At 33.9% G+C, this 27,127-nt stretch overlaps 3 protein-coding genes across 4 annotated transcripts; 1 reads left to right on the forward strand and 2 right to left on the reverse strand.

Annotated features, from left to right (window-relative positions):
• Nucleotides 1–1,922: 1,922 nt before the first annotated feature.
• On the forward strand, nt 1,923–6,340 carry LOC145595806 (UDP-galactose/UDP-glucose transporter 7-like). The gene is made up of 7 exons (XM_081652231.1): nt 1,923–2,347; nt 3,560–3,665; nt 3,795–4,040; nt 4,959–5,069; nt 5,173–5,331; nt 5,677–5,820; nt 6,030–6,340. Exons 1-7 carry the CDS (start codon nt 2,307–2,309, stop codon nt 6,192–6,194), a joined length of 972 nt encoding a protein of 323 aa, XP_081508357.1. The 5' UTR covers nt 1,923–2,306; the 3' UTR covers nt 6,195–6,340.
• A 2,264-nt stretch (nt 6,341–8,604) lies between these two features.
• On the reverse strand, nt 8,605–12,668 carry LOC145595809 (putative cyclic nucleotide-gated ion channel 14). Of its 2 annotated transcripts, XM_081652233.1 has the most exons (8): nt 12,478–12,668; nt 12,086–12,122; nt 11,359–11,992; nt 10,993–11,205; nt 10,583–10,887; nt 10,357–10,468; nt 9,755–9,991; nt 8,605–9,538 (listed from the first exon to the last, which is right to left on the reverse strand). In XM_081652233.1, exons 2-8 carry the CDS (start codon nt 12,112–12,114, stop codon nt 8,789–8,791), a joined length of 2,280 nt encoding a protein of 759 aa, XP_081508359.1. In that variant the 5' UTR covers nt 12,115–12,122; nt 12,478–12,668; the 3' UTR covers nt 8,605–8,788. The 2 variants fall into 2 exon arrangements, with proteins under 2 accessions (XP_081508359.1, XP_081508358.1); XM_081652232.1 differs by having other exon boundaries at nt 12,086–12,668.
• Nucleotides 12,669–15,698: 3,030 nt separating this feature from the next.
• Nucleotides 15,699–18,240, reverse strand: LOC145593785 (serine/arginine-rich splicing factor RSZ22A-like). Its single transcript, XM_081650146.1, has 6 exons — nt 18,116–18,240; nt 17,814–17,919; nt 17,613–17,701; nt 16,619–16,844; nt 16,336–16,458; nt 15,699–15,975 (listed from the first exon to the last, which is right to left on the reverse strand). The coding sequence occupies exons 2-6, from the start codon at nt 17,900–17,902 to the stop codon at nt 15,939–15,941; spliced, it is 564 nt and encodes a 187-aa protein (XP_081506272.1). The 5' UTR covers nt 17,903–17,919; nt 18,116–18,240; the 3' UTR covers nt 15,699–15,938.
• Nucleotides 18,241–27,127: the final 8,887 nt, after the last annotated feature.

Genomic DNA, 27,127 nt, shown 5'->3' on the forward strand with positions numbered 1-27,127 from the left:
TGCAAGTGTGTGCGCCTCGTGGGAAGAGGAAGTAGTATTGGATTGGACGTTGTGTTACCAACCTAAGGTAGAGGGGGTTTAAGCAAGTTGATACTCTCTATTTTGCTTGGTCTAATAGTAAGGTTTGCATACGCTAATTTTAGAGTTGTATGATCAAACCTCGTCCGTTAGAGGCACTTTGGGGTGGGATTCACTTACCCATCACTCCCAAATACCTAGCCTATTAACCCACATTGAGAGGACATGTGTGAGGTTCTGACCCAATAGAGCCCTTCTCCTTACCACTTGTGTGCAATACTAACAAATAAAGTCATGTTCCTTCACTTAGTATAATATTTCTATAATAGTTTAGTTTCTGTCACTTAGAGTGATGAATTAATTTAAGGTTGTGTTGTGTTTTAATCACTCCATGATTAACTATTGGCAACAGCAATGACAAAATGTTTCTGAACTGCTACATAAAAAACAACAAAAAAAAAAAAAAAAAAAAAAAAAAAAAAAACCTCGAGTGATCCTATAAATATAATATAAAGCTTATTAAATATTCAAATTCACTTTCAATTATTTTTATTTTTATTTTTTCAAACAATAATTACGAATCTCTAAACTCATGAATATTTCATATCTTTATTGAGTTGGAAAGTGACGAAACAGTGATTGTTGTCTCTTAGATCATCCAACGGGGAGTGTAGTGACACTTGGTAGTCACTAAATCGGTGTTAAATAGCAATTGTCAGTCATCCAAGTATCCATGCCAAAATGAGTAAAACAAAATGAAGCAAAGTGGACGATTTCGTCGATTGTTTCATATAAAAGTTACTACCAATCAACAACAATTTGTGAGAATCCTTCAAAAGTTAACAATTACACTTACTAAAAGTAAAAAAATATAACCTCTTTTCACGCATATAGTTTCCGCAACAACGAATCCATTAAATTTTGTAAGTCCAATACCCTAATTCTAGACAAGGCATATGGGTTAACTTGTAAAACATTATTTTAAGCAATATTGTATTAAAGCGAAATCAAAATATGTGACTAAAAGGATGGCGTTGGCCTGTCCAATTTGTGACACAACACGAGCCAACAATAAATAAGCACAAACACATGACCTGTTATTATCCATTTTGTGCCACATATTTTTAGAAAAAAAATGAAAAAGTTCAGCTTGACATGACCCGACACGATAAATCACACTAATATATGTGAGTAATACCCAAAATGACACAATAACATTGAATGTAAAGGTGCCCTCCATGCGGGCTGGGTGGAAAAGGTAGGCTCAAGCCATGTCATGTCAGCATGCCTTGTACTCAAGTAGTCATGGCATACCAACTTGTATCAGTCTTTTCAAAATGAAGCCCATGCACAACACAATTATATCACCGCCAAGTTTAAGTTTAGTTATATAAGTGGATTGATTTGTGTATGTGGCTTAAATTCGTGCATTAATGGGATGTATAGATGAATTGTGCAAATCAGAATAGGTGTTACGAATCGAAATGGGTTGGGTTGAGAAAATTGATCAAGATGGGTCGTGCACAACCCATCCCACTAGCCACCTCAAATTACATGTATTCTCATGTTGTGTCTGAACCATCCTTTTAAGTTTCTACACTATGAGACGATACACATAAGTACAACCAAGTCTAAGACATGATCCGACACGGCCCACATCGGTCGATAATTTCTCGTGACAAGCAACCCCATTGGTATTACCCCAACTCGTGAGGAGACTGAGCACCTTAACGTAGGTCCCGGATCCGTTAACTGTTGAAGTACGCTGACACTTGAGAAGGAATCAACGCGGTTTACTCACTCTACTCTACTCTGCTATTCTTTTTTACACATTTTTCTTCATTGAGATCGGGTTTTGTAATTTTATATGATTTGTTAACCCATTATTTCAGGACCCCTGTATCTCTTTTATTCTCTTTTTCCTATCTTTATTATCTATGTTCTTCCCTTCTTCACACCATCACTTCCTACATTTTCCAATCCTATTTCACTCATTATTCCTACAAAAATCTTCACTTTTCTTCTGGGTTTTATTCAATCTTCCAAATTCTCCTACGTAATTCATGTAAACTAAATTCTGGGTTTTCATTCAATCTTACATTTTTTTTCTATTCAAATATGTAAATTAAAGTCTGGGTTTTGTGAAATTTTATAAAAGCATGTAAATCAATTCCTTGGCTTATCAAATCAATTTGTGAAGTTGCATGTCAGATCAACTATTGAGATCACTCTTACAATTAATTAAGAAGAAAGCTTAATTAATTGATTTGGTTAATCCACCATTAACAATGGAAGTTCTTCCGGATATTGAGGCCACTCAATATTTGAGGTTCGTATGATATCTTCTTTTAATTTCTTTTGCTTATTTCTGGGTTATTTGATAAATTTATATCTGGGTGTCACTTGATCAGCCTTATTTGCATATATTTCTATTTTTTGTTTGGATGTATTTGTAGACATTTTAGTTCATAAGTGATGCATGCTATGTTAAAAGATGATTAAGTGCTAATCATAGATTATCAGATCAAAATCTTTCAAATATTTTGTTAAATTGGCGGTGATATAGTTGTGTTGTTGTACCTAACATTGTGAATTATGATAAACTACTGTAGTGGTATTGTATGTGATTAGATGCATTGTCCTTTAATTCACACTATAATGTTGGGGCGGTGGTAAGTAGTTATGGACTTACGGTGGGCCCCCAGAATCGGAGTCAGAGAGGAACCTGTCAGCCTGTCACTAATCAATACCAAAATAAGTACAAGAATTAAAAGTGAGGTTGATTATCATGAAGGTTGTGGATGTGTCATAGGACAGTAAAAGCTGCAAAATCAATAATATTTTGTCAGAGAGTTGCAATTTGCAAAATGCTCGAATATGTGTACTCTTCATTTAATGCTACTATACGATCAAATGAGAAATGAAATTATGTCATGGTGAGGTGACAATTGTGAATCATGTCTTTTAACACCTTCGTATTCGTCGCAATTATAGTGATCTAGTGAGTGAATTGGACTAAGCCACTCACTTGAGTACATTTTGTTGATTATTTAGTAAATTGAGGGAGTGAGCAAACCTTTTGCTTGGAGCAGTGCACATAAACAGTTCACTTATAATTTTGATGATTTTTGGAGTGTTGGGTTTGCACCTTTGTTCAATTACATGTTTCCATTATACTGTGCGTCTACTGTACTAAAATTATACTTCCTCCGTTTCCATTTAGTTGACGCGTTTGATTTAGGCACATATATTAAGGAGAGGAGAGAGAGTGATAAAGAATGAAAAAGCAAGTGGGGTAGCTTGTAAATGCAAGGTAAATTTACCCAAAAAGGAAATGTGTCAACTAAAAAGAAACTTCCTAAAAAGGAATACGTGTCAACTAAAAAGAAACGGAGGTAGTACAAAGTACTTCTTATGTAAGGAAGATTATCTTGTTGTAGCTAAGGTTTTGGAGTAAGTTTATTGGGGATTGATTGGTAAGTTATTGTGTGTTATATTTCTTTGTGTTTACAATGGGCCAACTGGTGTCTCTTGACTACAGTTTAATTGCTGCCTTATCTTATGGAGCTACTTCGATGGCTATGGTCTTCCTCAACAAGGCAATACTTATGGAATACTCGTACTCAATGACTCTCCTCACGGTCCAGGTACGTGATAAAATTACTCTTTAAACATCAAAATTTTAACCTTAGCAATTTAGCATAGTGTTAGTACTTAGCTAATGTTTGTCTTGTTTTATTTCTTTCAATTTGCTTTTTTGCTTGTTTTATGTCTAGCAATTGGCAACTGCTCTGCTTATTCACATCGGTCGTGTGATGGGATACACAAAGGCCAAGGCTTTGAACATGGATACTGCTAAGAAGCTTCTTTGGGTGTCACTTTTCTACAATGCCAATGTAGCCTTTGCTTTAGCAAGCTTGAAAGGAGTTAATATACCCATGTATATTGCTATCAAACGACTTACACCACTTGCTGTGTTGGTGGCTGGATTCTTTTCAGGGAAGAAAAGACCTTCAAGACAGGTTAGTTTGCACTTACCATTCTAGTTCCACAGCAAAGATATATCAAAATTCTTCTGTGTAAAATGTTGTAACTGAAGATAAGTCATAACATGCATTTTTGTTCCTCAGCACTAATATGCAGTCTTAACTTCTGGGGAGATACAATAAAAATATTTTACGGAGTAGTGAGTTTTGTAATAAGAAAATAAAAAATATGCAATGCGTATCTTTGGACAGAGCACTGGAGTTTGGAAAGAGGAGGCATAGTCCTTTATTTGCCTTCAGTCAATTTAAAATCATGCTTTATTGTGAAACTGCAAATTATAGTGATTAGAGAATAACATTTGGTTCACGGGTTTTAACATTTAACTAATGATTCTTCACATCACAAACAGGGAAATATCCTAGATCAGGATGCTGCATTTTTTTCACTGATCTACATTGCTACTGGTTAGTGGGATTGAGAAAATGGCAGTTGCTTGTTGATGTTTAGGCATGCTATTAGAGCTAAAATTGTACAAAGGTGTCAAGCCCCAAATGTTTCTGTGTTAAAATATGAGTTATTACAAGATATAGTTAGGTATGAAGGACTTTTTTTTAGGAAGTTGTGCTTAACTAAGAAACTGTGTCTTTCTGCACATATGGGCAAGGCTGAGTGCATTAGACTCCCAAACCCTCGGTTATATGGATTGTATCCTGCCAAGTTGGGTAACATTGAGTTTAGGCTTTGACCTCGTTTTTATTGGGAGAAATTTTTGCTGTGTGTGTGTGTGTGGGGGGGGGGGGGGGGTAACTGTATGAACCTCTTGACTCTTGCACCCTGTGATGATTGGTTTAGCCATTGGGATGAAAACATAAGTTTAACTTATTTTGATGTACGCTCTACTCCCCTACATAATCATGTATGTTAACAGCTATTTGGCGTTTGTTTTCGTTCAGGTGAGTCTTTCAGTGATCCTAACAGCTGTTGGGGTACTTATTGCAGCACTTGGAGATTTTTCCTTTGACCTTTTTGGTTACAGCATGGCATTAACTTCTGTCTTTTTTCAGGTAATATTTTCCTTAATGGCCAATGCTATGTTTAGATGCACACTATGGTGTGAGTTTCATCATTTTTGTTTGGAGGGTAATAGAATGCTGTTTCTGGATGCAGACAATGTACCTAGTCTTAGTTGAGAAATCTGGTGCAGAAGATGGACTCTCATCAGTGGAGATAATGTTCTATAACAGCTTTTTGTCACTTCCAGTTCTTGTGTTTCTCATTTTAGCAACAAAAGAGTTTCCTGATTCACTATCTTTGTTGTTTGGCAAGGTAAATAATAAATCTCGTCCTTGTTTTAGAAGTCATTTTTGTAGTTAATTAAAAGCCAGATTAGTACCGTTAAACTTCAATTTGTTTGGATCTGAATGTTCTTTTTAACTTCAAGCAGTCATAAGAGGGAAAAAGAGTAGAATGTAAGTAGCACGTAGCAATTATCATTGAGTATATTGTGAACTTCTACACCATCAATCACTAATCTGCAAATTACCATACATGCTTATCATTTTTGGTAATGGCTTATGTTTAAATTTTTTTTGTTTCTTGATGATGGTATCTGTATAATGCTTTTAATCCATGAGAATGATTATATTAATACATTTTTGTGCTGTGAATCAGAGTTCTTCCCTGTCATTTTTGGTGATCCTTGCTGCTTCTCTAATCATGGGCATTGCTCTCAACTTCACCATGTTCCTTTGTACGATAGTCAACTCTGCTCTGACGACCACTATTGTTGGAGTTCTGAAAGGTGTTGGATCAACGGTATGAATCACTTCCCTTAGTGATTAAGAAATGCAATAGATATACTTAGTTACCTTTTTCCCGGTGGGAGGGGGCCCGGTGGGATGTGTGTGTGTGTGTGTGTGTGTGTGTGCACGCGCTAGGTTGCTGCTTGATCCAAGGGTAATCTATGCTTTATTTGAATGGTTAAAATTCTGTATGCTTATACAACTTCTTTCTCTGCTGCTCAGACCCTTGGATTTGTCTTGCTGGGAGGAGTGGAAATACATGCTCTGAATGTGACTGGATTGGTCATCAACACGGTAGGAGGCATTTGGTATTCTTACGCCAAATACCAGGAGAAGAAAAAGAAGCTACCTAAGACAATTCCTGATGCAGAGGCATATCGGAAATAATAGGATTATAGTTTTTTTTTTTTTTTTTTTTTTTTTCTTTCTGCTGCCGTCATTTGATACTATTTGGTTGGTGATGGCGTGCATCATTATTTTCATTCAATGTATACGTCCATGTGAACCTCAGCAATAGAGATATATTTGTTACACATTGCTCCGAAAGAAATACTACGTACAAGATAGTTGAAAGATCAAAAGATCAAGGCCCTGTGTGTTTTTTAGTTTCTTTGGAAACGAGTGATTTGGAAAAACCTCTATGTCTGATTACTTAGATGACAAAGATCAATTGTGCTTCATGCTGAATTTGAAATCTGAAGATGATTTCTGTTTAAATTATACTTATATAAAAGGATTTCGTATAATTTAGGACTTGTGAAGGACAAGACAAGATAATGCTATGCTAATGAATCATAATTTTTTTTAAAGAGCCAATATAGTGATCACAAATTTTTAAATAAAACGGATGTTCAGTAAATTACTGAACATTCGTTATAAAGTGACAATAAAATGCGCAAAAGTTACACTAAAATGCACAAAAGTTACTCTGACAATAAGAGTTATTTATGCTTCACTTATAAATTTGACAAAAGTGACACTAAATTTGACAAAAGTGACACTAAATTTCGCATATTCTTAGGTGCACACTCATGCACCTAGAAATAGGTGTAACAACAGCACAATATGAACATTAGCTTTTCAGAAAATGAACATAGGTATAAAAAAATATGAACATTAGCTTTTCAGAAAGTGAACATAGGCATAAAAATGTGTGATTTTCGATTTCTTATGTGGTGAATTTGTGATTAACTTCGATTGATTAGGTTATACTACCTTCGTTAACATTTAGTTGCAACTTTGGGGTATTATTTGAGAGACATAAAATATTTCAAAGTTGCAACTAAATGTTAACGGAGGTAGTTATCTTAATTCTAACGAAATGAATTTTATCTAATTTTCTGCATTTTTTTTATTTGAATATAATCATGCAAAATATGAACATATGCATAAGTTCCCATAAATGTGATCATTAGCTTTTAAGAAAGTGAACATAGGCATAAAAAAATATGAACTTATGCATTTCAGAAAGTGAACATAACATTTCAAAATATGAACGTAAGCATTGGTTTTCTTAAAGTGAATATAAGCATTCCAAAGGTGAACATATACGTAAAAAAAAATATGAACATAAACATTTAAGAAAGACAACATATGCATAAACAGATTTAATTAATATATCATGAACAACACTACATATTTACATTATGAATATTTGAAATTATACATGAACATATATAATATTATTACGAATATAATGCATTTAATTATGAACATAAAATTTAAAGAAATATAAAATAATATGATTATGAAACATATGCATTATAAGTATTAAATATTCATTTTTTTATGTGTTCTTTTTTTTCATGTTCATACCTTTTTTACTAAAAGTTCATATTTGTTTACTATATGTTCATTTTGTAGAGCGTAGTGTTAATTTTTTTTACATTGTTGCACCTATCTAAGGTGCACAAGACTAATTGTTCCAACAAATATTTTCCATGTTTGTAGTTTAGTATAAAATTCCCATTTCATGGACACATTATGACTTCTAGTACCATGGTCAAGACACAACTCTATATGTATGGTAACCCAGAAACAAGCCTACACAGCCCAAGGCTGAGGGAGGCCCAAACTGATAAAAGAACCCAAAAAAAAAAAAGCTTCATGCACTATTGACCATAATACTAGAGCTCTAGAACAAATAATATTGTAATATGTGTGATATTTAATCCAACGATGCCATATATCAGGAGTCTCTTCCCCTTATCCCTCCTACCTCCTTCCATTCCTCTTCATCCACCTTCCACAACTCAATTTCCCCAGCAGTGACCTTCATCTTTGATTCAAAATCCTTGATCCGTTCAATAAATTTTGTGAGCCCCCTACTTCTACTCCCTCCACTTTTCATTAGTTTTGCCTCTGGATCTTTTACTCGTTTATATTCATGGTCTAAACAAAGAATCAAAAGATGTTTTTAAGACGAGAAATACTAAATACGGGAAATTAGACTGCACGTTTTAGAAATTTTGTTAATGTCTACGTGTCACGTAATTCCCACAGTAGCATCATGTCACGTAATTTGTTAAAGTGGACTAAATTAACTTTAACTGAAATGGGGTAAAAGGTGGGTCTGAACGTGAAATTCACATAAAATGACTTTATTTCCCAATAATGAGTCATAGAATGCCTCGACCATTTTTGTAATGAAATAATAGTTATTACACTTTAAATAACTATTGTTTCATTGTAATTTGTTTGTAAGGAATAATATGTAATGTGTTTGATAAATCTCAATATGTATGGAAGATTAAATTTATATTTATCTCAATGAGCAGAATGATTACTTCAATGAAAATTCTGTCAAAATTACGAATTTGGTTTACTAGGACAATACATGTAAATGTACAGCTATAGTCAAGTAACATATCACCCAAAAAAGGAGGGGTAAAAGTAAAGTTCATCTACATATTTCTGTTTTTGGACAGCAAAGACTACGGAGCAATGATTGCATGACCTATATTACATCTGATTACCGGTATTCAAGGCTCAGAAAAGAAGTCAGGATCTTGAGGCTTCATCATTTTAGGTAAATCAATATCCCTGTTTCTTTGTGCACCTTTTCGTGCATTGCCTGCGAATCTCTTTGCCAAAAGAGTGACTCCAAGCTGTTGTATAGCCTGAGATGGCGTTGCTGTTTCACCACTATTGTCATCAGGAGCTTGTTCTTGGGTTTCAAACTCAACATTATCATATTGGGAAAATGAACTCGACGCAGTTAAAGAACCTGAGAATGACTCCCTTGAGCTTAAGCTTTGAGCTAGCTTTCTCTTCTTAAACCGTCTCCAAGCAGCTTGAATAAAGCAGGCTCCCCATGTTCGCCAGTGATGAGAATAGTAGCGGAAAGTGTGCTGTAGCTTTTTACTATGCAGACGCCTAAACTGGTTTGCCACGAATTTGAGGTCTTCTGCTTGCAATGAAAAAGCTTCTACTTCCTCTAGTGCTTTAACAGTTCTAGTGGAAGACGGAAAATTAGAAGCATTTGGAAGTAAGGCCCAAGCAAGTAGCTCTTCACCACAGAAGTCCCCTGGTCTTAATAAGATGGAATTGAAAAACCCTGAACGCCCTCCATTTGTAGTTGAGCTGTCTAGTTTCCCTCTTATAATAAAGAGCATTTCTGTAACAGGATCACCCTCGCGAACAATGAAAGTGCCTGCTGTATTTAGAGAAGATCTCAGTCTCTCACATATGGCATCCAGTAGTTGATGATCCATTGAAGCAAAAAAAGGGACCTGAAAAGCAGGGAAATGTTCTTTTAGTACACGACTAGTTTTGGAACTTGACACAGTAGTTTCCAGTATGAATGTTAAAGGGTCAATTCTAAGCTATAATGGCCCTGCATTGGTTTGCAGGTTTAAACAGCATTTTTCACTAATCTACAAATCGAAATATATAAATTTTGGAAAATTATGTTGCACAGATAATTGAGAAGTAGCAGATAAACTTACTCGTCGAACAAGATCCAAGCACAGATGGCTTTGGATATCACGTCGTAGATCTATTGGCAAGGAAGTCAGAATTGCTTCTTCATTGACCCCTCGGGTTGCCATCCACTTGTACTGAACAAACCGCCTCACTCTAACTCGCAGGTGCTGAGGGAGCTGTCGATGTTTCATCCACTCCTCAGTGTCACGCCTCTTAAGCCTCCATTCCTCAAGCCTCAAGGTGATGGATTGCAGATAGGTCTACAGATTAAATTTGCAGTTTCCCAAGCATAAGTGAATGGAAGTCAAAGACCACACATATCATATATATCAGAGCAATTCCCTGTTATTCACTAAAAGGACTAGATGGATAAATTACGGGCAAGAAAGGAAATGCTTAAACACCAGCAACTATGTGAGATTGATCTTGACTTATTTCTATAACATTTTTAAGCATCAAATTGTCTTCTGTTTCACATGAGAAGCTCTTAATAGTCAGTTCCCATGCCTAAGGCCATGAATTCCCCTACACTGGTCCATGGAACAATTGCAAGGGGACATGCCTACTACGCAAGGAAGATTAAGCTTCTTATATGACTGGTAACTGGTAAACCAAGGCTTCTTACCTGCATGTTACCGATTAAGAGGGAAAACAGAACCAGACCAACTATGGAAATCAATATGCAAAAAGTGGTTTCCCAGGCAAATGTGCTTGATTCCAGATTCTGGCCATATGAACTGCAAAACATAGATATAATACATCCATGTTAATAGAAATTAAGATACACTCTTACATTGGTTTATCAACAAGGAAATTATATACTCTTAACATAAATGAAGCAATTTAGATACCTCAACTGTTGTAAACCCCACCACAAACAATAGAAATACTTGTCCATGAAATTATCAGAGACAACATCTTTTAGCATTGCATTAATGAATATCCCATATTCAAAAGTGCTATTTGCGTTGTTAGGATCACACAGAGAAAACACTTGTGTGCTATTTGCCCAAACGATACGATCTCTATCATCTTTAGTACTGCAATCCAAGTATTTGAGACGGCATTCAACAGGAGATTTTTCATGTCTACAGGCTGATTTCCAACATGCCGAATACCTTTCTACAGACACAAGATACCAAGCTGCCCCAAGGATCTACAGGAAAGAAACCAACCATTTCAAAACTATCAACATAAGCATTTCTTTAAGATTTGAGACTATAACTTGTCTTTCATCTAAAGGTATCAATCAGTTTCTTACATGACTAGCCAACATGTAGAACATCAGATTATAAGCAGCTCCAGCCCAAGCTGTTTTGGTGACATCACCAGCAGACTTGATTATCTCAGCACTCAGTGGAAAAATCAGATAAAATCGCGGAATATATTGTATGAAAACAATCAATTGAAGCGCATTATAGGTGCTTCTTGATTTAGAGAGCTTAATTGCTGGTATAACGAACCATATCACAATCTGCAGGAAAAAAAAAACAGTTTTTCTCAAATAAGCTCTTACATAAAGATATCCAAAAATTTCGCATAATTTCACACAAAGCCTTTTACCATTCCACCATCCTTTCAGTATTTACTGGACAGACAAAATATTGATCTAATCAAGAAATACTACCTGTGGAAGAGGCAATGCTGCGATGAGATCGATGAAGAAACCTGATCTGATATACCTCCTAGAAATTTCCTTTCTATCTCTTACAAGTTCCCCTCTTCCAAAGACCCGAGAGCTAGGTGCTACAAAAGCTGTGCGGAACCTCACAACCACATGTAACATGTATAGAATGTCGGCGACAGTACGAACGAAGGTGACAACAGCACCCAAGGGCACATTCCTTGACATACAGAAGGAACCATTGGGTTTATCTACTTCGGGAAGGTAAAAGAACAAGGGATCAACAAAGAGTGCAACAAGACACGCAACCAGGAAAATACGATTCCATATTAAGACCACCTCACTTGAGGGATCCAAGGTCCTGTTCCACCATGACTCATCTTGTTTCCAAGGTCCATCACCGCCATTTTTCGAAAAAGCTCTGAATGTAGGCAGCTTGAAAGCTCCCCCTATTCTGTTAATGCCACTCCCTATTCTGTTTATGCTTCCAAACCCGACACGGCTGCTAAGTAAAGGAGTAGTCTGTACATATCCTGATGAAGCTGCTGTATTTGATGATTTTTCTGATCTGAATGAGTCATTTCTTCCCCAAGAAGAATAACTGTTATTGAAGCTCTGCTTTCCATTTTCATAAAAACTGCAAAAAACATGAAATCAATCTATAAGGTAACTGACACAGATTAAACTACATTGATTTGACATAAATTAGATAGAAGCATTAATTGATTACCTTACTTGCTTATGCCTTTTGGAATCCATGCTTATTACTTGAGATGATTATATGAGTCAAATTCATGGAAACTCAAACAGGATTAAATCAAAATTAACTTCTTTTGGTAAGAAATTCTTGCAGAAAAGGCCAAACAAAAAAGGGGATTAAATGAAACAATATTAGGAGTATATGTATTTGATTTGAGATTTTGCATCAGTTGACTTTCCTCAACAAAACAAAAAAACACCAAAGTTTTTCTAAGGAAGAATGGTATGAGTTTTTGATTACAATCAGCTTAGGGGAAAGCTGGCAACTAGTCAGAAGAATAATTAAAATTTTAATTAAAAAATAAAACACATTCACACACACGAAACAAAGAAGAGAGTGAGTACAGCTCAGATGGCTGTTACCTGTTCTTTGTTAGTTGTTGAAAGAAAGGTGGGGAACTACGGGTTGTAGACGTGAACACCAATAATAGTGTTATAATTCATCCGTGATTAAATACTCGTAGTTGCATCGTTTGTTACTATACGGTCTTCAATGTGCTACTTTGATTGTACTCCGTAATCATCTTTTATGTATACTGGTAAATAAATTTTCAAATATATAATTACTGCCAAAATTTCTAAAATTTGATGAGTTAGTATTTGACTATTTCAATATATAAATTAAAATATCAATTGGTAATCTATAAAATTCTGATAATGAACGTGAGGACTAGGTAAGCCGTGGTCCAGATGGATTGATTCTACTTTATACTATAAAGAGAAATCTTAAAGCATAATAGTATTGTGTTAATTAGTTTGATTACCCCTAGCACATGTGCCATAAGGCTTGGTTACGCAAATCGAGCTTGTAAAAAGTATATGCTTATATACTTGAGATAGGTTAATCAGATCCCGAACTCAATTGTGACTTTATAAATAAAAAATAGTCAACAAATTACACTTAGTCACACTAACAACACGTACACAGCTTCTTTTATTCAATACTTGTGCGTTCACAAGGTTTTTTTGGTAAAAATAATAATAAGGATTAATGATGATTAGTACTTGTACAAGGATAACAACAAACAAAAGCTTGAAAAGATTTAATGAAGTGATTCAATGTGTCCAACGAGATAAGGCAGTAGATATACAAATATACAATACACATGAATTCCCTAAATATCTAATTTCAGAGTACGATGATTTGATTAATAAATATATCACTTGACATTATTGGAATTCAATGTAATCACGTGCTCACAATACCAATACAGCTCATTGTATTGGATTTATCATGTATAATACTCCATTTAAGTTCAATATTCGATATTAAGATAAGTGTTTTAATAGCACATACTTCATCTTAAGTTTACTAATCACAAAAACTATTATAAGACGTGTTAAAAATATAAAAGATGTAATTAATCTTTATATATTAACGGTTTATACTTGTAACTAATATTTCTATCATGTCATTAAAATCTAGTCTAGTGATAAAAGGAAGATAGCACGTAAAGCTTTTATAATATTTGAAAAGTATTGAAATTGTTCCGGCTTTAAGCTAAAAAACACAAGAATTCTATGAAGAATTGCCCCAAAAAAGTTTTTTTCTTTTTTTTTTTACAACTCACCAAGTTAATATAATGTTGATTCAATAGGATCCACCCAGAACACACCTACATGGCAATCATTAGTTCATGAATCATGACAAATCAAATTCTTTTTCTTTTTCTTTTTCTTTTTTTAAACGATGGGTATATTCCTATTCTACAAATGAAAAGATTGACTCAATGTAAGATATAGAAAAACAGAAGATATAATAGAATTATGATAATAATCCAAAGATGTAACGGAAACCAGATTACATATCATAATTGGCAATAAGAACACATATTGAACGAACTAAGCCACCAGTTGCCTCAATCCAGAATAAGACATTTGATGTCATGTTCAAACCAGCTTGTCACAAGTATCATAACATAAAAATACGAATTGTGAAAAACCTATTATGGTAATCAAGCATTCGGCCAAGATAGGACTAGGACCACCAAAAGCAGAGCTTTCAGCCAGACATTACAACCAACAGGACATTGCTGCTTATAAAAGTTACCCAAAAAAAATCAGATTTCAACTTATGAAGAGCACAAGATATAACCTAAACAGTCTCACCCTTGCGAGATACAAGGCATTTTTCTTCACACTAGCAAAATATCCATCTGCACTACAGAAACGAACAATAGAGACCCCTTTTCTAACACATTTCGGATCACACTAATAAGCAACTTCTGGGTCAAAAGCACCATTGCTATAAAATAATAAAATAAAAAAAGTAATAATTATAGATAACAGCAGCAATTGCCTTTGATTGCTATGTAAAACAGATACAACGATTTTGCAGCCCGGAGTATACATAATGAAAAATAAAAGAACACCGCCCAAGACACCAACCAGAACACAACACTACAATAAACATAAAAGCTTTTATGCACTGCACATACCCTCTTAGAATTTCATGCGGAACTAATGGTAAAACATCAGCATTGCTAACCATTTCAAAAAATATGATCATCAAATAGTGAAACATTGCTCCAAGAATATCAATTAAAGCATGTCCAAATAAAATCCAAGATATACAGCTGAAAATTAGTATTAAAGCTACATATTGGAGTGTTTTCCAGCAATTCGACACAAGGAAACAAAACCAAAATGCAATAAGAGCTCTTTCACAACAAAACCACTAAACAGCTCCAGGTGAATCCATCAACAACATCACTTCTGACCAAAACAAACCCTTAAACTAGCCGCCAACATCAAGGCCCTAAACTAAAACGACAGGGAGGGTCCAGGAAAATTACTAAAACCTTTAGGAAATTCATGCCTCAAATCTATGAAAAAAATAGTCATTTGAACTCCCATTAACGCTTGCAGTCACTTCTTTTCATAGCACAAAATGAATATTGTGCACACTAAGGGAGTCGGTACACTTTGTGGAGTGGAACAGAAACTCCCAATCATTCACTATTGCAACCCTCCCCCCTCTAGACCCAACCCAAACACAGGGAAAAAAACGGAAGCAATGAGCCTACGAAGCAACAGAACCCCAAAGTTGCCACTTGCTCCACAACTTGGTCGTCGTACTTTAAATAACCTACTCATGGAAACCCAATTAATAAGGACAACTGAAACAATTAGGTCCTGAAAAACCTCAACATCTTAAATGCTTGTACCTGCCAGAAGAGTAACAAGCAGCTTGTCTATCCAGGCAAAAACAAAAAAAGAAGTCGTAATAACGTATGAGGGAGATGCATCATGCTGGTGAGATTCAATCAAGTAAGCTTTTGATGAAGGCAGCTGGGATCCACAACTATTCAAAATTGAAGATCCTAGGGAAGACAGCAAGGAACAAATCACAAAGGAGGGTGATGCATCATGCTGCCGAGATTCAATTAAGCAGGCTTTTCCAAGTGATGAAGCCAGCCGGGATCCACAATAATTCAAAATTGAAGATCCTGGGGAAGGCAGCGAGCAACAAAACCACAGGGAAGTGCAGAAGCAGAAAACCAATGACGTAGAAGCAGAAGAGGCACACTACCAATGTAGCAGAACCATGAAGACAACCTCGACACAAGAAAACAGTACAAAACTTAGCCAATTTTGCAATGTACTGAACAGCAAATTGTTAACAGTAACAAGCACCAATCATTGAGTTTGAAACAGATTGCCTCTATACGCAACATAAAAAATACTAATTAACACAGTAAGATAAGAACTTAACCAAATCCAAGATTTGTGGTTGCAGGCAGCACCCAGCTTTAAACAGAGTTGAATGATGTCCAAGCATACTAAAGACAAAATATCAGTATTTTCATAGTAAACTACCCCAATCAGCTCCTGCTCCGACGTCGCTCCCTGACACCATTTCTGCATGAAAGAAATAAGGTTTTAGTAGACATAAATTCCGCCTTAAATCTTTTTATGTTGAGTGAAATGTGCACAACTTTGCTCTTAAACATGATCCACCAAAACCAATATGACATGCCACAACACATCACAGGCCAAGACAACAAGGGTGAACCTAAAAGGTATACACAATCTGTTTCTTAATAACAGAGTATAAAGGTAAAATAAGAAAAAAGGTATGTCCAATAATATTAAAAAATTGCACGACAGAATGAGATAGGTAAAAGGTCTAAATTCTAAAGACAAAGAGTAGCAGTTAGCCAGCATACAAAAGCAGAAAGAAGGCAACTCTTCGAAACAAGTAACATAAAGGACTTATACCCATTTGCGTAAGGCAGTTCTTCACGAGGACGATATGGAATTGGTGACCTGCTGTAGCTTCTTCCACGGGGTGATGGGCTGCGACGGCGTGGAGGTGGAGACCTACCACGTGGACTGTAGCTCCTGCGGAAAAAAAAACAGTACAATATGTAACCAGCAATTATATCTCAATCAAATAAAGTGCTGATCCCCATCCCAAAAATAAAGACATAATTAAATAAATATCATTGCAGTAGATGGAGGGCAGCCTAGAAATTGATACGGGTAAATTTGATGACAATACCTTCTGCCATAACTTGGGCTCCTCCTGTATCTTGGACTGCGGCTGCGTCGCCTCCCCCCTCCTCCACCACCAACACGTAAACGACATTCACGAGCAAAGTGACCAGGCTCACCACACTCATAGCACTTCAAATCAGATCCCCCTCTTCCACCGCCTCTCCCACCACCACGACCTCCACCCCCACCTCTAGAATTATGAGAAAGCTCAACTCTCCAGCCATTTTTACCTGGAGGAAAGTGGGAAGAAAAAGAGCAAGGTAAGCAAAAAAGAGAACACGCTTTGAAAGTAATAGCAACTAAATCACTAAGCTAAATTAAGTTAGCTACAACTTTTAAAATAAATTGTAGCATGTAAACTGTCCGCAAGTATAAACCAATACTCCAGTGCTCATTACAAAGACACCAGGCAATTTCATTCAGAAAAGGTTAACATGTACTTCATCAACAAGCTAATAGGCCTCCACAAATATTTACATAAAGACTCATACACACACCACTAGCTTTGTCATGGTACTGTACAGATGACAATACTGATCAATAATCAATATTCAGTGCAGCAGTGATTCTAGTGACAAAATAAATCATAACTAAATATATGAAATTCCAAACCTTGAGAAAAATGGGCAATGGAAAAAGGCTATCTTCCAATAAATTTCACTTTTCTGTTTATACTTTATTTGACCCTTAACACTTAACAGTCAAATGATCAATACTGTATAACACTTAAATCTGTTGATTCTTTCTCTATATTTTTTTAGGAGTGAAGACAGGGTAAAAAAGTCAATATCTTTAAATTTCTCTGGCAAATTGCATCTCATAATTGCTGCAAAGAAATTGGGATTACAATTACAACAAATCATCACATGCATCTATTGAAGAAATGAAGGGCAAGAAGGCTAACATGAAAGACCACCAACACCATACTCGAGTGCACGGAAACACCATACATTAAACAAAAAAATCAAAATGTCTTTATAAAGATGAAAAGAAAATACCATCCAGAGAATGAATGGCATCTTTGGCGTCCCTGGTATCATCAAAATCAATGAAAGCATAGCCTGGAGGTCTCCGAGCAACCCAAACACTGCAAATCAACCCAATTTTCAAGGAATTAGAAAACAATTAGCTGAAATCACTCAAAATCAACAAAAGAAATCCGAATAAAAAGCTGAATCGAAATTAAAGATCCGGCTGACCTTCGAATAACCCCGAAAACGCGGAATTCGTCTTCGAGTTCTCGCTCAGTGACCCGTGGATCCAAGTTTCCAACATATACACGCGACATTGTGCAGAATTAAACACCTAACAGCAACATGTACGACACATTCAGATCAATTGAATAGCAAAGATAAAGAATTCAGCAAAATAAAGAGAAAACGATGAATTAGGGTTTGAGAAAACGATGAAGGAAACCTTGGAATTGGATCTAGCGGAAAGATGAAATTAAACAAAGAAATTCAACGAAAGTGAAGCAAAGGAGAGAGAGAAAGAGGGCTACCCGAGTGAAGAGAGATCCTGAGGCGAAAGCAAAGGGTCCTGTATTCTTTTCTCCCAAGGAAATTTGAAACCCAGAAGAGAATGAAACCTACACTCCACTTTTTAGGGTTTTAGTTTTCGAGGATTCTATATTTCTATCTATCTAGTATCTACTACTCCGTAGTATTTCCAATGCAAGTCCTCTTTGCCTTCTTTATTTACGGTTATGCCCTCCTTTCTACCCCTAGGTAGGGGTGGCAAAAAAGGACCCGACCCGAAAATAGCAGGTTAGGGTTGAGATTTTCGACCCGAAAACTTAAATGGGTCAACACGAACCCGACCTGAAATTAAATGGGTTAGGTTAAGGTTGAAAATTTCAACCCGAAAATGACCCACTTAACCCGAAAAAATTCAGATTTTCAAAAAAAAAAAAAAAAAAAAAAAAAAGTAAAAACCTACCAAACCCACCTAATAGAAGTAACATCCTAAAATCCTAAATGAATCTCCCATCCGTCCAACTACACTAGCCCAACCCAAATTTTCCTAACCCTAAGTATAAATTATTGCTTAATCTAGATTTCTAGTCTCTGCTGCCTCTTTTACTCTTACTTCCACTTTCTCTCTCTTCATCCCTTTCTTTCTCATTACTCTCATAATCTCATTCATGGCGGTGTTTAACCTCCACTAATTAATATTCTTGTTCGTCGTTTCTCCATCACCGTCGCGTCGTCGCTCTCTCTTTAATTAGCTTCACCAGCCTCATTTCTTCGTTGCTTCACTTTCGCTTGACCGATCTCGCATCAGCAAGCAGGACGACCATCAAGTGAACAATAACTAAAAAATATTTCTGCAAATCATTGATCTTGTAGATCCATTTTATTTTAGATCTTATGTATTGTAATTAAATTTGGTACCAACTTATTGTAGCTTATACATCTACACTTTTAATTTGTTGATGGTATCAATTTGATTATTTTATCAATGATTTTCTCTATAAAATTAAGATGTTAATATAAAAAACTCAAAATGGGAAATGTTAGATCTGAAATTTTGAGGTAATTCAAAATCGAAAAGTTAATGACCAAAAAAATCAGGTCAGATTCGGGTTGACCCGAACCCGAAAAAATCAGGTTAGGGTTGAACTTTTTGACCCGAAAAGTTAAATGGATCAGGTTCAGGTTAGGGGTCCTTGACCCGAATTTTAACTGACCCGAACACGAACCCGACCCGACCTGATCCGTTTGCCAGCCCTACCCCTAGGCTAATCGTTACGGAGCACTCTCTATTCTCTAAATCCTCCAAATAACTTCCATGTTTTAAAAAAAAAAAACTAGTTAGTAACCCGGGCGATGCCCCGGGTTTCTTTCTTCTCTTTCTCTCTCTCTCTTTTTTTTTTTGTTATGGAAGATTGAGGATATTACTTAATTATTCTTTTTTACGTCGGTATAATACATTTTTGCAACTGAAAAATATTTAAACTTTGATAGGAAAACTTTTGATAAATAAATCACATTAATACATACCGTTACAAATTAAGTGGGTCAAAGCAATTTAAATACATTGTAATTATTGAACTTATTCATCGTTTTAATTGAGTTCAAAATAAATACACCGGTTACAAAACTTATTTTGGGTGATGAAAATTAATTTAATTGTTTTTTTGTAACAACTGATTTAATTGATTATTATACAATCAATACTATATTACAATTAATTACAATTTATTGACACATATTTAACATGTACATGTAATTGATTATGTGGCAATTTGAATGATGACGTGGCTAAATAAGAAAAAATAGTGACACGTGGCAATATAACACTCCTTACCTTTGAGTTTTAATAATAATATTGATATAACAAAAATAATCATCCAAATAACTTCCACTTCTTTCTCCAAAAAAAACAAAAAAAAAACACTTCCATTTCTACTGATTTTTTATTATTTTTCCTGATTACACACATACTATTCATTTTAATTAATATTACCAAAAAAAAAAAAAAAAAAAATTACACAAAAATTACCAATTTTATTAATCTAATAAGTATCAAAATATAAATAGCACGTAATCTACGCGTGGCCGATTGGAACACAAAAAACACTAACTCGGTAATTTCTGACTGAGCTGAGTAACCCCTACCCAATCAAGTATACCCTTAACTGACCGAGTAACACCTGACAGACCGAATAACCCCAAACTGAGTAACCTCCGATCGAGTAACCTTTGACATATCGTGTAATCCATGACTGTTGACTGAGTAACCCCTAAACAAATAACCTGGCTACACGATGTGGCCATCCACATATGAAACTTTGTGAAACATAAAATGTATACATCATGTTTTCTATGTAACTAACCATAGCGTATGACCCCTTGCAAAAGAACAAAGTAACCTTTATAACATTGACTAATATTTCAAATAATCGTTCAGTAACTACCTTATTATTAATTCAATAATCATCAACACACACACACAACAACAACAAAAAATAAAAAAAATAAAAAATAATAATAAAAAAAAACATATTTTTCGTGTGACAAGGCACTAGTGTGGCTGCTTGCAAAAGAACAGAATCACTTCTATAACACTAACGGAATAAACCTTATAGCACTAACGGGGTAACCCTTATAGCATTGATGGGGTTACCTCTATAACACTGAATGGATAACCCCCTATAAAACTAATAAAGTAACTCCATAAGAGCTGGACACACGGTGTTATAACAGTTAGTTACCATTTCAAAATCAACTTCCTGTATTTCAAAAACAATTTTTGTTATTAAATATATTTTTAGTATCATTCTGTAAAATATATATATATATATCCTGTGTTTTTGCATGGTACACTCGAATTTTTAGGAAAATAGAATAGATAATGAATATTTGCACTACATCTTCATCTTTTTTTCTTTATTTTCTTCTATTTTATAACATTCTTTCTGTTTTCAAAAATATTCCTTTTTCGTACACTATTTAAGAAAATAGCTAGTCTAATTTAGTTTGGTCCATGATAAGGGCCCAATAATAGTGTAGTTGGATTGGACGACGAGGCTGTCATTTGGCGACATGGCTTGTTTCGATGCGTGATTCCTGTCGTTTCGCGCTGGATCTTGATGTTCATGACAGGAGCTATTTTATTCCGAACTAGTTAAAATTTAAGGGCAATATAGGCAGTGAATTTGAGGACCACATGGCATTGCACATGCACAATTTTTTGAGGGTAATTGGGGAAGCACACTATTTATAAGGAAATGCTAGTTTAAATTTAGGGGCAATATGGGAAGCACATATTCATAAGGAGTTATTGATATATTGATGCTTGTTGCTTTTATAGGTTTAGGGATTAGCAATATCATTTTTGATTGAGCAAGTTTTACTTTAATTGTGATTTTGATTTGTCAAATTTTTGTTTTAATGTATTCAATATTTCAATATAACATATAAATGTGATTATTATTATGTAAATGTTAGTGGATCAGTCGGTGTATATAATTTCTATGTTTATTACTTACTAGGTTAATTAAGTCCAGTGCCATGCACGGTCATAATTAAACTTTACATCAAAAACTATATAGAATGGTGTTAATTCAACAATATTTTAACCAAAAAAAATATATATGTAACAAAATAGTAGTGTCTAATTAAAGGTATTGATGGTCAAAGTTGTGTAACGACAAATTAAATGTGCAAATCCAACTACTCTTATAACTTATAAGAAAAAAAAACGGAGGAGTATAATATAGTAAAATGACTTTGTTCATTTTTTCTTATAAACGTTATGTACAATTTTAAGATTTATACAAAGTATACTACCAAAGTAATTTTTTCTACTTTTAATGAAAATAAATTTTAAGTTGGAGGAAAAAAAATTGATGATATTATAATAATCTTGAATAATGATATATTTCAATACCTTAATTATAATCTATGTTAGTATATTTGTAACTAAAAAATTTCTAGTATGTAAAATATATGTTAAAATTATTATAATAAAAAAATTAATTGAGTATGATTGGATTATATGTGTTGTCAAAATGGAAATAAGTATTATTATAGGATATAGTAGTTTAAATCCCGTGCAATGCACGGTTGTTATTAATTTTTTAAAGAGTTATTATTGTATTGAATTTTTTTTAAAAAAATTATACTCATAATATTAATTCAAAAGTAAATATAAAAATATATTAGTTGAGTTTATATGGAGAGTTATTATTGTTAAGAATTTTAACTGGAAGAAAGAAATTTTTCATTATTATAAAATGATTTCCTACAGAATCTTCATAAAAACGGAAAGTAAAATGGGCGGGAAAATTGTTAATGACATTGTGACAAGTGTCATTTTAGGTTCGCTTTTAGTATAGGTTAATTGATAATGAAAGTCATTAAAATTTGGCAAAAAAAAAGGCGGGAAAATTTTAATGATATCGTGACAAGTGTCATTTTAGGTTCGCTTTTAGTATAGGTTAATTGATGAATTTAAATTAAAAGATATTAATGTTCAAGGCTGTATATTGGCATATGTAGTCAAAGTGAACCGATGCACTTAAAAAATAAAAAAAAGTTGTGTTGTTATATGTATTTTTACTAATTAAAATAACTTCATCAAAATAACAGGCGTAAACAAGTATTGAGTTCAAAATGCAACTCGGTAATCAAGATTTTTTTCTGATACAAAGCCACAAAGGGAGTGTTTAAAGATTAATCTAAAACATTCATGAAATTTGGTATCTAGATTACTCAAATACTCATGTAAATATCCTAAGCTAGCTAGAAAATTCTAGAGCAAAGAAACTCAAATTCTTCCACCTATTATGGCTATAAATAGTCACTTGATAAATGGTGAATGTAATATGTCAATCAAGGATTATGAAAGTAATACAAAGTCCATCACTTTCATCTCTCCCTTTATTAGTAATACAAAGTCCACCATTTTCATCTCTTCCTTTATTCTCATCCCACGTCCAACATCATTACCCAACACTCCCCCAACCCTGTTATTTTACAAATTCATCTCATTTTACAAAAAATACATTTTGGACCAAGCGCATTCTAAACGAAAAATCATGCCCAAACCTGTTTTTTGGAAGCATAACTCCTTGCTCTTTTGAATCATTAGAATAGATTTAAACTATTAGATTAGAGGTACAAACATAATTGTTTTGTTATGCATATTCAATCCAACAACAAATTCCGTAAATAAAATGGGATAAATTGTTAAAATAATTCTATTTTTACAAGTTTTTAGTAAAATTATACATTTGTTTCTTGGTTAACAATGATTAAATTTTTTGAACAAAATATACATTCTTACGTGAACGTGTAGGAGGTGAAGAATCCCATTTGTCTTTGTTAATTGGGAGTTATTATTGACATATTAGCCAAATCAATAGTATTATTATTACGGATAATATGTACATTCCCTCCTGATAAGTAATTTTATCATTCGTACTTTATCTGGAAAAAATCTCCAGTTTCTTTTGGGATCAGTCAATGCTCACAACACCATTCATTTCGTTTGGTAGAAATCTCCAAAATCTTTCGTGGCCAGTCGATGCTTACCACACCGCTTTATATATTCTCTGCGAGACCTCTCTTCAATGGCTCTACAATCTAAAGAAGTAGAATATACCATACGCACTTTATTCTTCTTGTTTGGAGTCATTATGTCATAAGTAATTAAAATGATTAATAATCTATACAAAATGCACTACAAAATGTATAAAACTTCTCATCAATTATAACTATCAAACTTATCAATTATAATAAAAATTATTTTTTTTGAAATAACCACCTCTCTAATTAGCCTATTTTCATTTTTTTTAAAATATTTTAAATAACCATCCATTAAAAAAAATAAATTTAGAAATAACTACCTTTGCCGGGTTTCGGTCAATTTTCCGTCAAGTAGGCCCACCTAATTAGTTTCCCTCCTTATTTCTATTCGATTTTCACGATTTCCCCCAAGTAAAAAATACTATGCCTACTCCAAACCTTTGGATTTGATTATTTCTTCTCCCTCATACATTAAATATTTCCCCTTTCATCATTAATGAATTTATCCTTTTGTATCCTGTCAATGTCTTTTGTTCTTGAGTCACATACTTGTTGTGGTAAAAGCTACACTAGCTAGCTTTTAGGGGTGTCCGTTCGGTTTTCGGTTTGGATTTAGTCCAAATCCGATTCAATCCGAAATATAATTTGGTTTTCAATTTTTCAATCCGATCCGATCCGAATTAATTACTCTCTTGATCCAATCCGAATTAAAATTCGGTTATTTGGATCTGATCCGAAAATCCGAATTATAATACATTATTTTTTAGCTCCTAATACAATTATAAAAATAAAGCTTTAATACGTAATACCCGAACATTATTATGATTTTTTATATAATATATTTGATAAAAATGTAGTTTATTTTTATTTATTATATAACTTTCCTAAACTCATATTTTTATTTTAGTGTTCGGAAAGGTTTAACACCTATTTTAATTTTAATATGACTCTATATATGTAAGGGTATATAAACTATTTAAACCCTAATAATGTTTATTGCTTGTTTATTAAAAAAAAGGGGGGGGGGGCCTTATTTATTCACGCTCTTCAACCTATTCTTCTAAGCGTGGGTTTTACGAGGTCGGCAAAGAATGTTAATTATTCATCAATTCATTCTTCTTAATCTCTTTAAAAACAATAAGATTGTAGTTACTAAGCTTACCGCTGTCCTTTTTCTTTTATTGGAGTTGATTGGATGATTTTGTATTTTCTTTCATCCACATTATTTTGGATCATGTGAATTCAAGATTTTTCGACCAAAGCTTGTGTATACGTACTTGTGTTCTTGAAGGTAATCTTTGGAGATGTTCCGCAAGTATTATATTTTGTATTGTTATGTGTGATATGATTTATTATTTGTACTCTATATTATTATTATGTGTAAATTTTATAATTCTAGTTCGTGTGATCAAGTTTGTATATGTATATGATTGATTATTGGTATTATATGATTTGATTGGATTTGAGTATCGTATTATTTTTATTGGTTATAATTGATTATTTCTAGGGTTTCTATTGTTGTTTCTATAGGGAGTATTGTTTTATCGAGGTTTTAGGATTATTAATGCAGAGTATTATCTTTAGGTTGAGATTTGATTATTTTTGGATGCTAGTATTATTACCCTAAGAGTTGAGATATTTATGAATCGAATTGTCATGTAATTTGAGAACTCGTGCCATTATTGAGATAATGTTTATTATCAAGTTTATGATTATTTGATCGATGTATGAGATAAAAAAAGGTTGAGATTATTATTTTGTTCTCGGTTTGAGGCTCAGCGTTATAAACCTAGTCCTTGGTATGTTGGTAATGAGATAATGATCATGAGTTAAGAATAAGGTACAATCTTTATTTATTTTTCTATGGTCCCCTACAGTGGGAATTGGCCCGTATGTGGTCTGGTTCAAGATGTTTTCTAATTACTGGGAGTATTCAAGTTTTTATACTTGTTGGTTTTATTCAAATTACCCATATCCAAGGCTAGGTATAGAACAAAGAGCATGACACACTATTGGTTATGAGTAGAGTAGAGGATTATTATTATTCGAGGTTGAGTCGATAAAGGTTGTTTTCAGAGTACAATGTGCTATGTAGTTTTGAACTACATTATTTAATTGAGCTAGTAATGTTAATTATCTTATCATACTCTGGTGATTACTCAGCTTTTTGCTGACATGTGTGTGTTGTTTTGTTCTGCTACTTGTGTTTGCGGCCATGTCTTTTTTTCTTATGGTGGCCCTGCGACGATCTATTTTGAAATTTGTCCTTAATGGTGAGTAGTCAAGTTTGTCTAAGCAGGTTAATCAAGTGATCGTAGCTAAAGGAGCTCAAGTGATCGATTAGTATGCTATAATGATTTTATAAAGTTGTACAAATAGCTCACCTAGATTATTGGGTTGTAATTATTGGGATTTTGTAAGCCTTAACACTTGACAGGTTGTCAAGTGTGGCGATAATACCTCTGATTTAGGTGTATGCTTCCGCAATTTTATTTAAAGGTTGTTTATTTTCCTTTATTTATTGTTTATTATTAGCTAGTAAATCGGGGGTGTTACATAATACAAATAAAAGTCTTTAAAATAATGAGTAAAATAAATAGTTCAACGTCAAGTCATTAATTAATTAATACAAAGTCTCCCTAATTTATTTTTTTTGTAGCAGTAAGTATTTGAGCTAAACTTCAAAAAATAAAGAAATTCATATTTATACAAGCTTAATTTTACAATTCGGTTTTCGGTTTGGATTGAATCCAATTAGGGTAAATCCGATCCAATCCGAAAATCCGAATTTCCAAAAAATCTCAATCCGATCCAATCCGATTTAAAGTTCGGATCCGATCCAAATTGATAATTCGGTTTGGATTGGATTGGATTTCGGTTTTTATCTGAATTATGGACACCCTTACTAGCTTTACTCGTCATGTGCAACCGCAAGGGGACCATCAGGAGGGTGGTGAGCTTAATAAAAACATTATATCACCTACAATTGAAACCAAAGGAATTCTTACAATCAATCAACACATACCTAAATTAATTTTGATTAATTTCCAATATTATGAAGAATTCAACATATCCCAATTTAATTTTAAAAAACCATAGTTCTCAATTTTAGGTGAAATTCAACAATTGAATCAATAACTGAATATATGGCCCTGTTTGGTAGTAAGCTTATTGAGGGGTATATTAGCTTATTTGACTAACTTTAGCTGATTGACTAGTCAAACAAGTATACAAGTGTTTGGTAGTAAGCTTATTGAAAGAGCTTATTCCATTAAATAAGCTCTTTTTGAAAAAGCTCATTTTAGGAGCTTTTTCAATTAGCTTATTCATTAATTATTGTGAAATGACACTTATAATCTCATTTAATTTAAAATCCTATCTAAACTACCTACCCCACAGTTAGCTTATTGGTCATTTCACATACTCTAACACCTTTAAGCTATCAGCTATTTACCAAACACTTTTATATAATCAGTTAA

The sequence above is a fragment of the Chenopodium album genome, chromosome 19 (assembly GCF_948465745.1).
Source record: "Chenopodium album chromosome 19, dcCheAlbu1.1, whole genome shotgun sequence".
NCBI classification, from domain to species: domain Eukaryota; kingdom Viridiplantae; phylum Streptophyta; class Magnoliopsida; order Caryophyllales; family Amaranthaceae; genus Chenopodium; species Chenopodium album.

What these genes read in the sequence shown, in the direction of transcription:
- LOC145595809 (XM_081652233.1), bottom strand. Translation starts at nt 12,114, where the DNA reads ATGGATTCCAAAAGGCATAAGCAAGTAAG. An exon ending in CAGCATTGCCTCTTCCACAG is followed by an intron (nt 11,206 to 11,358) that starts GTAGTATTTCTT and finishes TTTTTCCTGCAG; the next exon opens with ATTGTGATATGGTTCGTTAT. An exon ending in TCTTAATCGGTAACATGCAG is followed by an intron (nt 9,992 to 10,356) that starts GTAAGAAGCCTT and finishes TTTAATCTGTAG; the next exon opens with ACCTATCTGCAATCCATCAC.
- LOC145593785 (XM_081650146.1), bottom strand. Translation starts at nt 17,902, where the DNA reads ATGTCGCGTGTATATGTTGGAAACTTGGATCCACGGGTCACTGAGCGA. An exon ending in GTTTTCGGGGTTATTCGAAG is followed by an intron (nt 17,702 to 17,813) that starts GTCAGCCGGATC and finishes GTTGATTTGCAG; the next exon opens with TGTTTGGGTTGCTCGGAGAC. An exon ending in GAACTGCCTTACGCAAATGG is followed by an intron (nt 15,976 to 16,335) that starts GTATAAGTCCTT and finishes TCTTTCATGCAG; the next exon opens with AAATGGTGTCAGGGAGCGAC.
- LOC145595806 (XM_081652231.1), top strand. Translation starts at nt 2,307, where the DNA reads ATGGAAGTTCTTCCGGATATTGAGGCCACTCAATATTTGAG. An exon ending in GAGGCCACTCAATATTTGAG is followed by an intron (nt 2,348 to 3,559) that starts GTTCGTATGATA and finishes TCTTGACTACAG; the next exon opens with TTTAATTGCTGCCTTATCTT. An exon ending in TATCTTTGTTGTTTGGCAAG is followed by an intron (nt 5,332 to 5,676) that starts GTAAATAATAAA and finishes GCTGTGAATCAG; the next exon opens with AGTTCTTCCCTGTCATTTTT.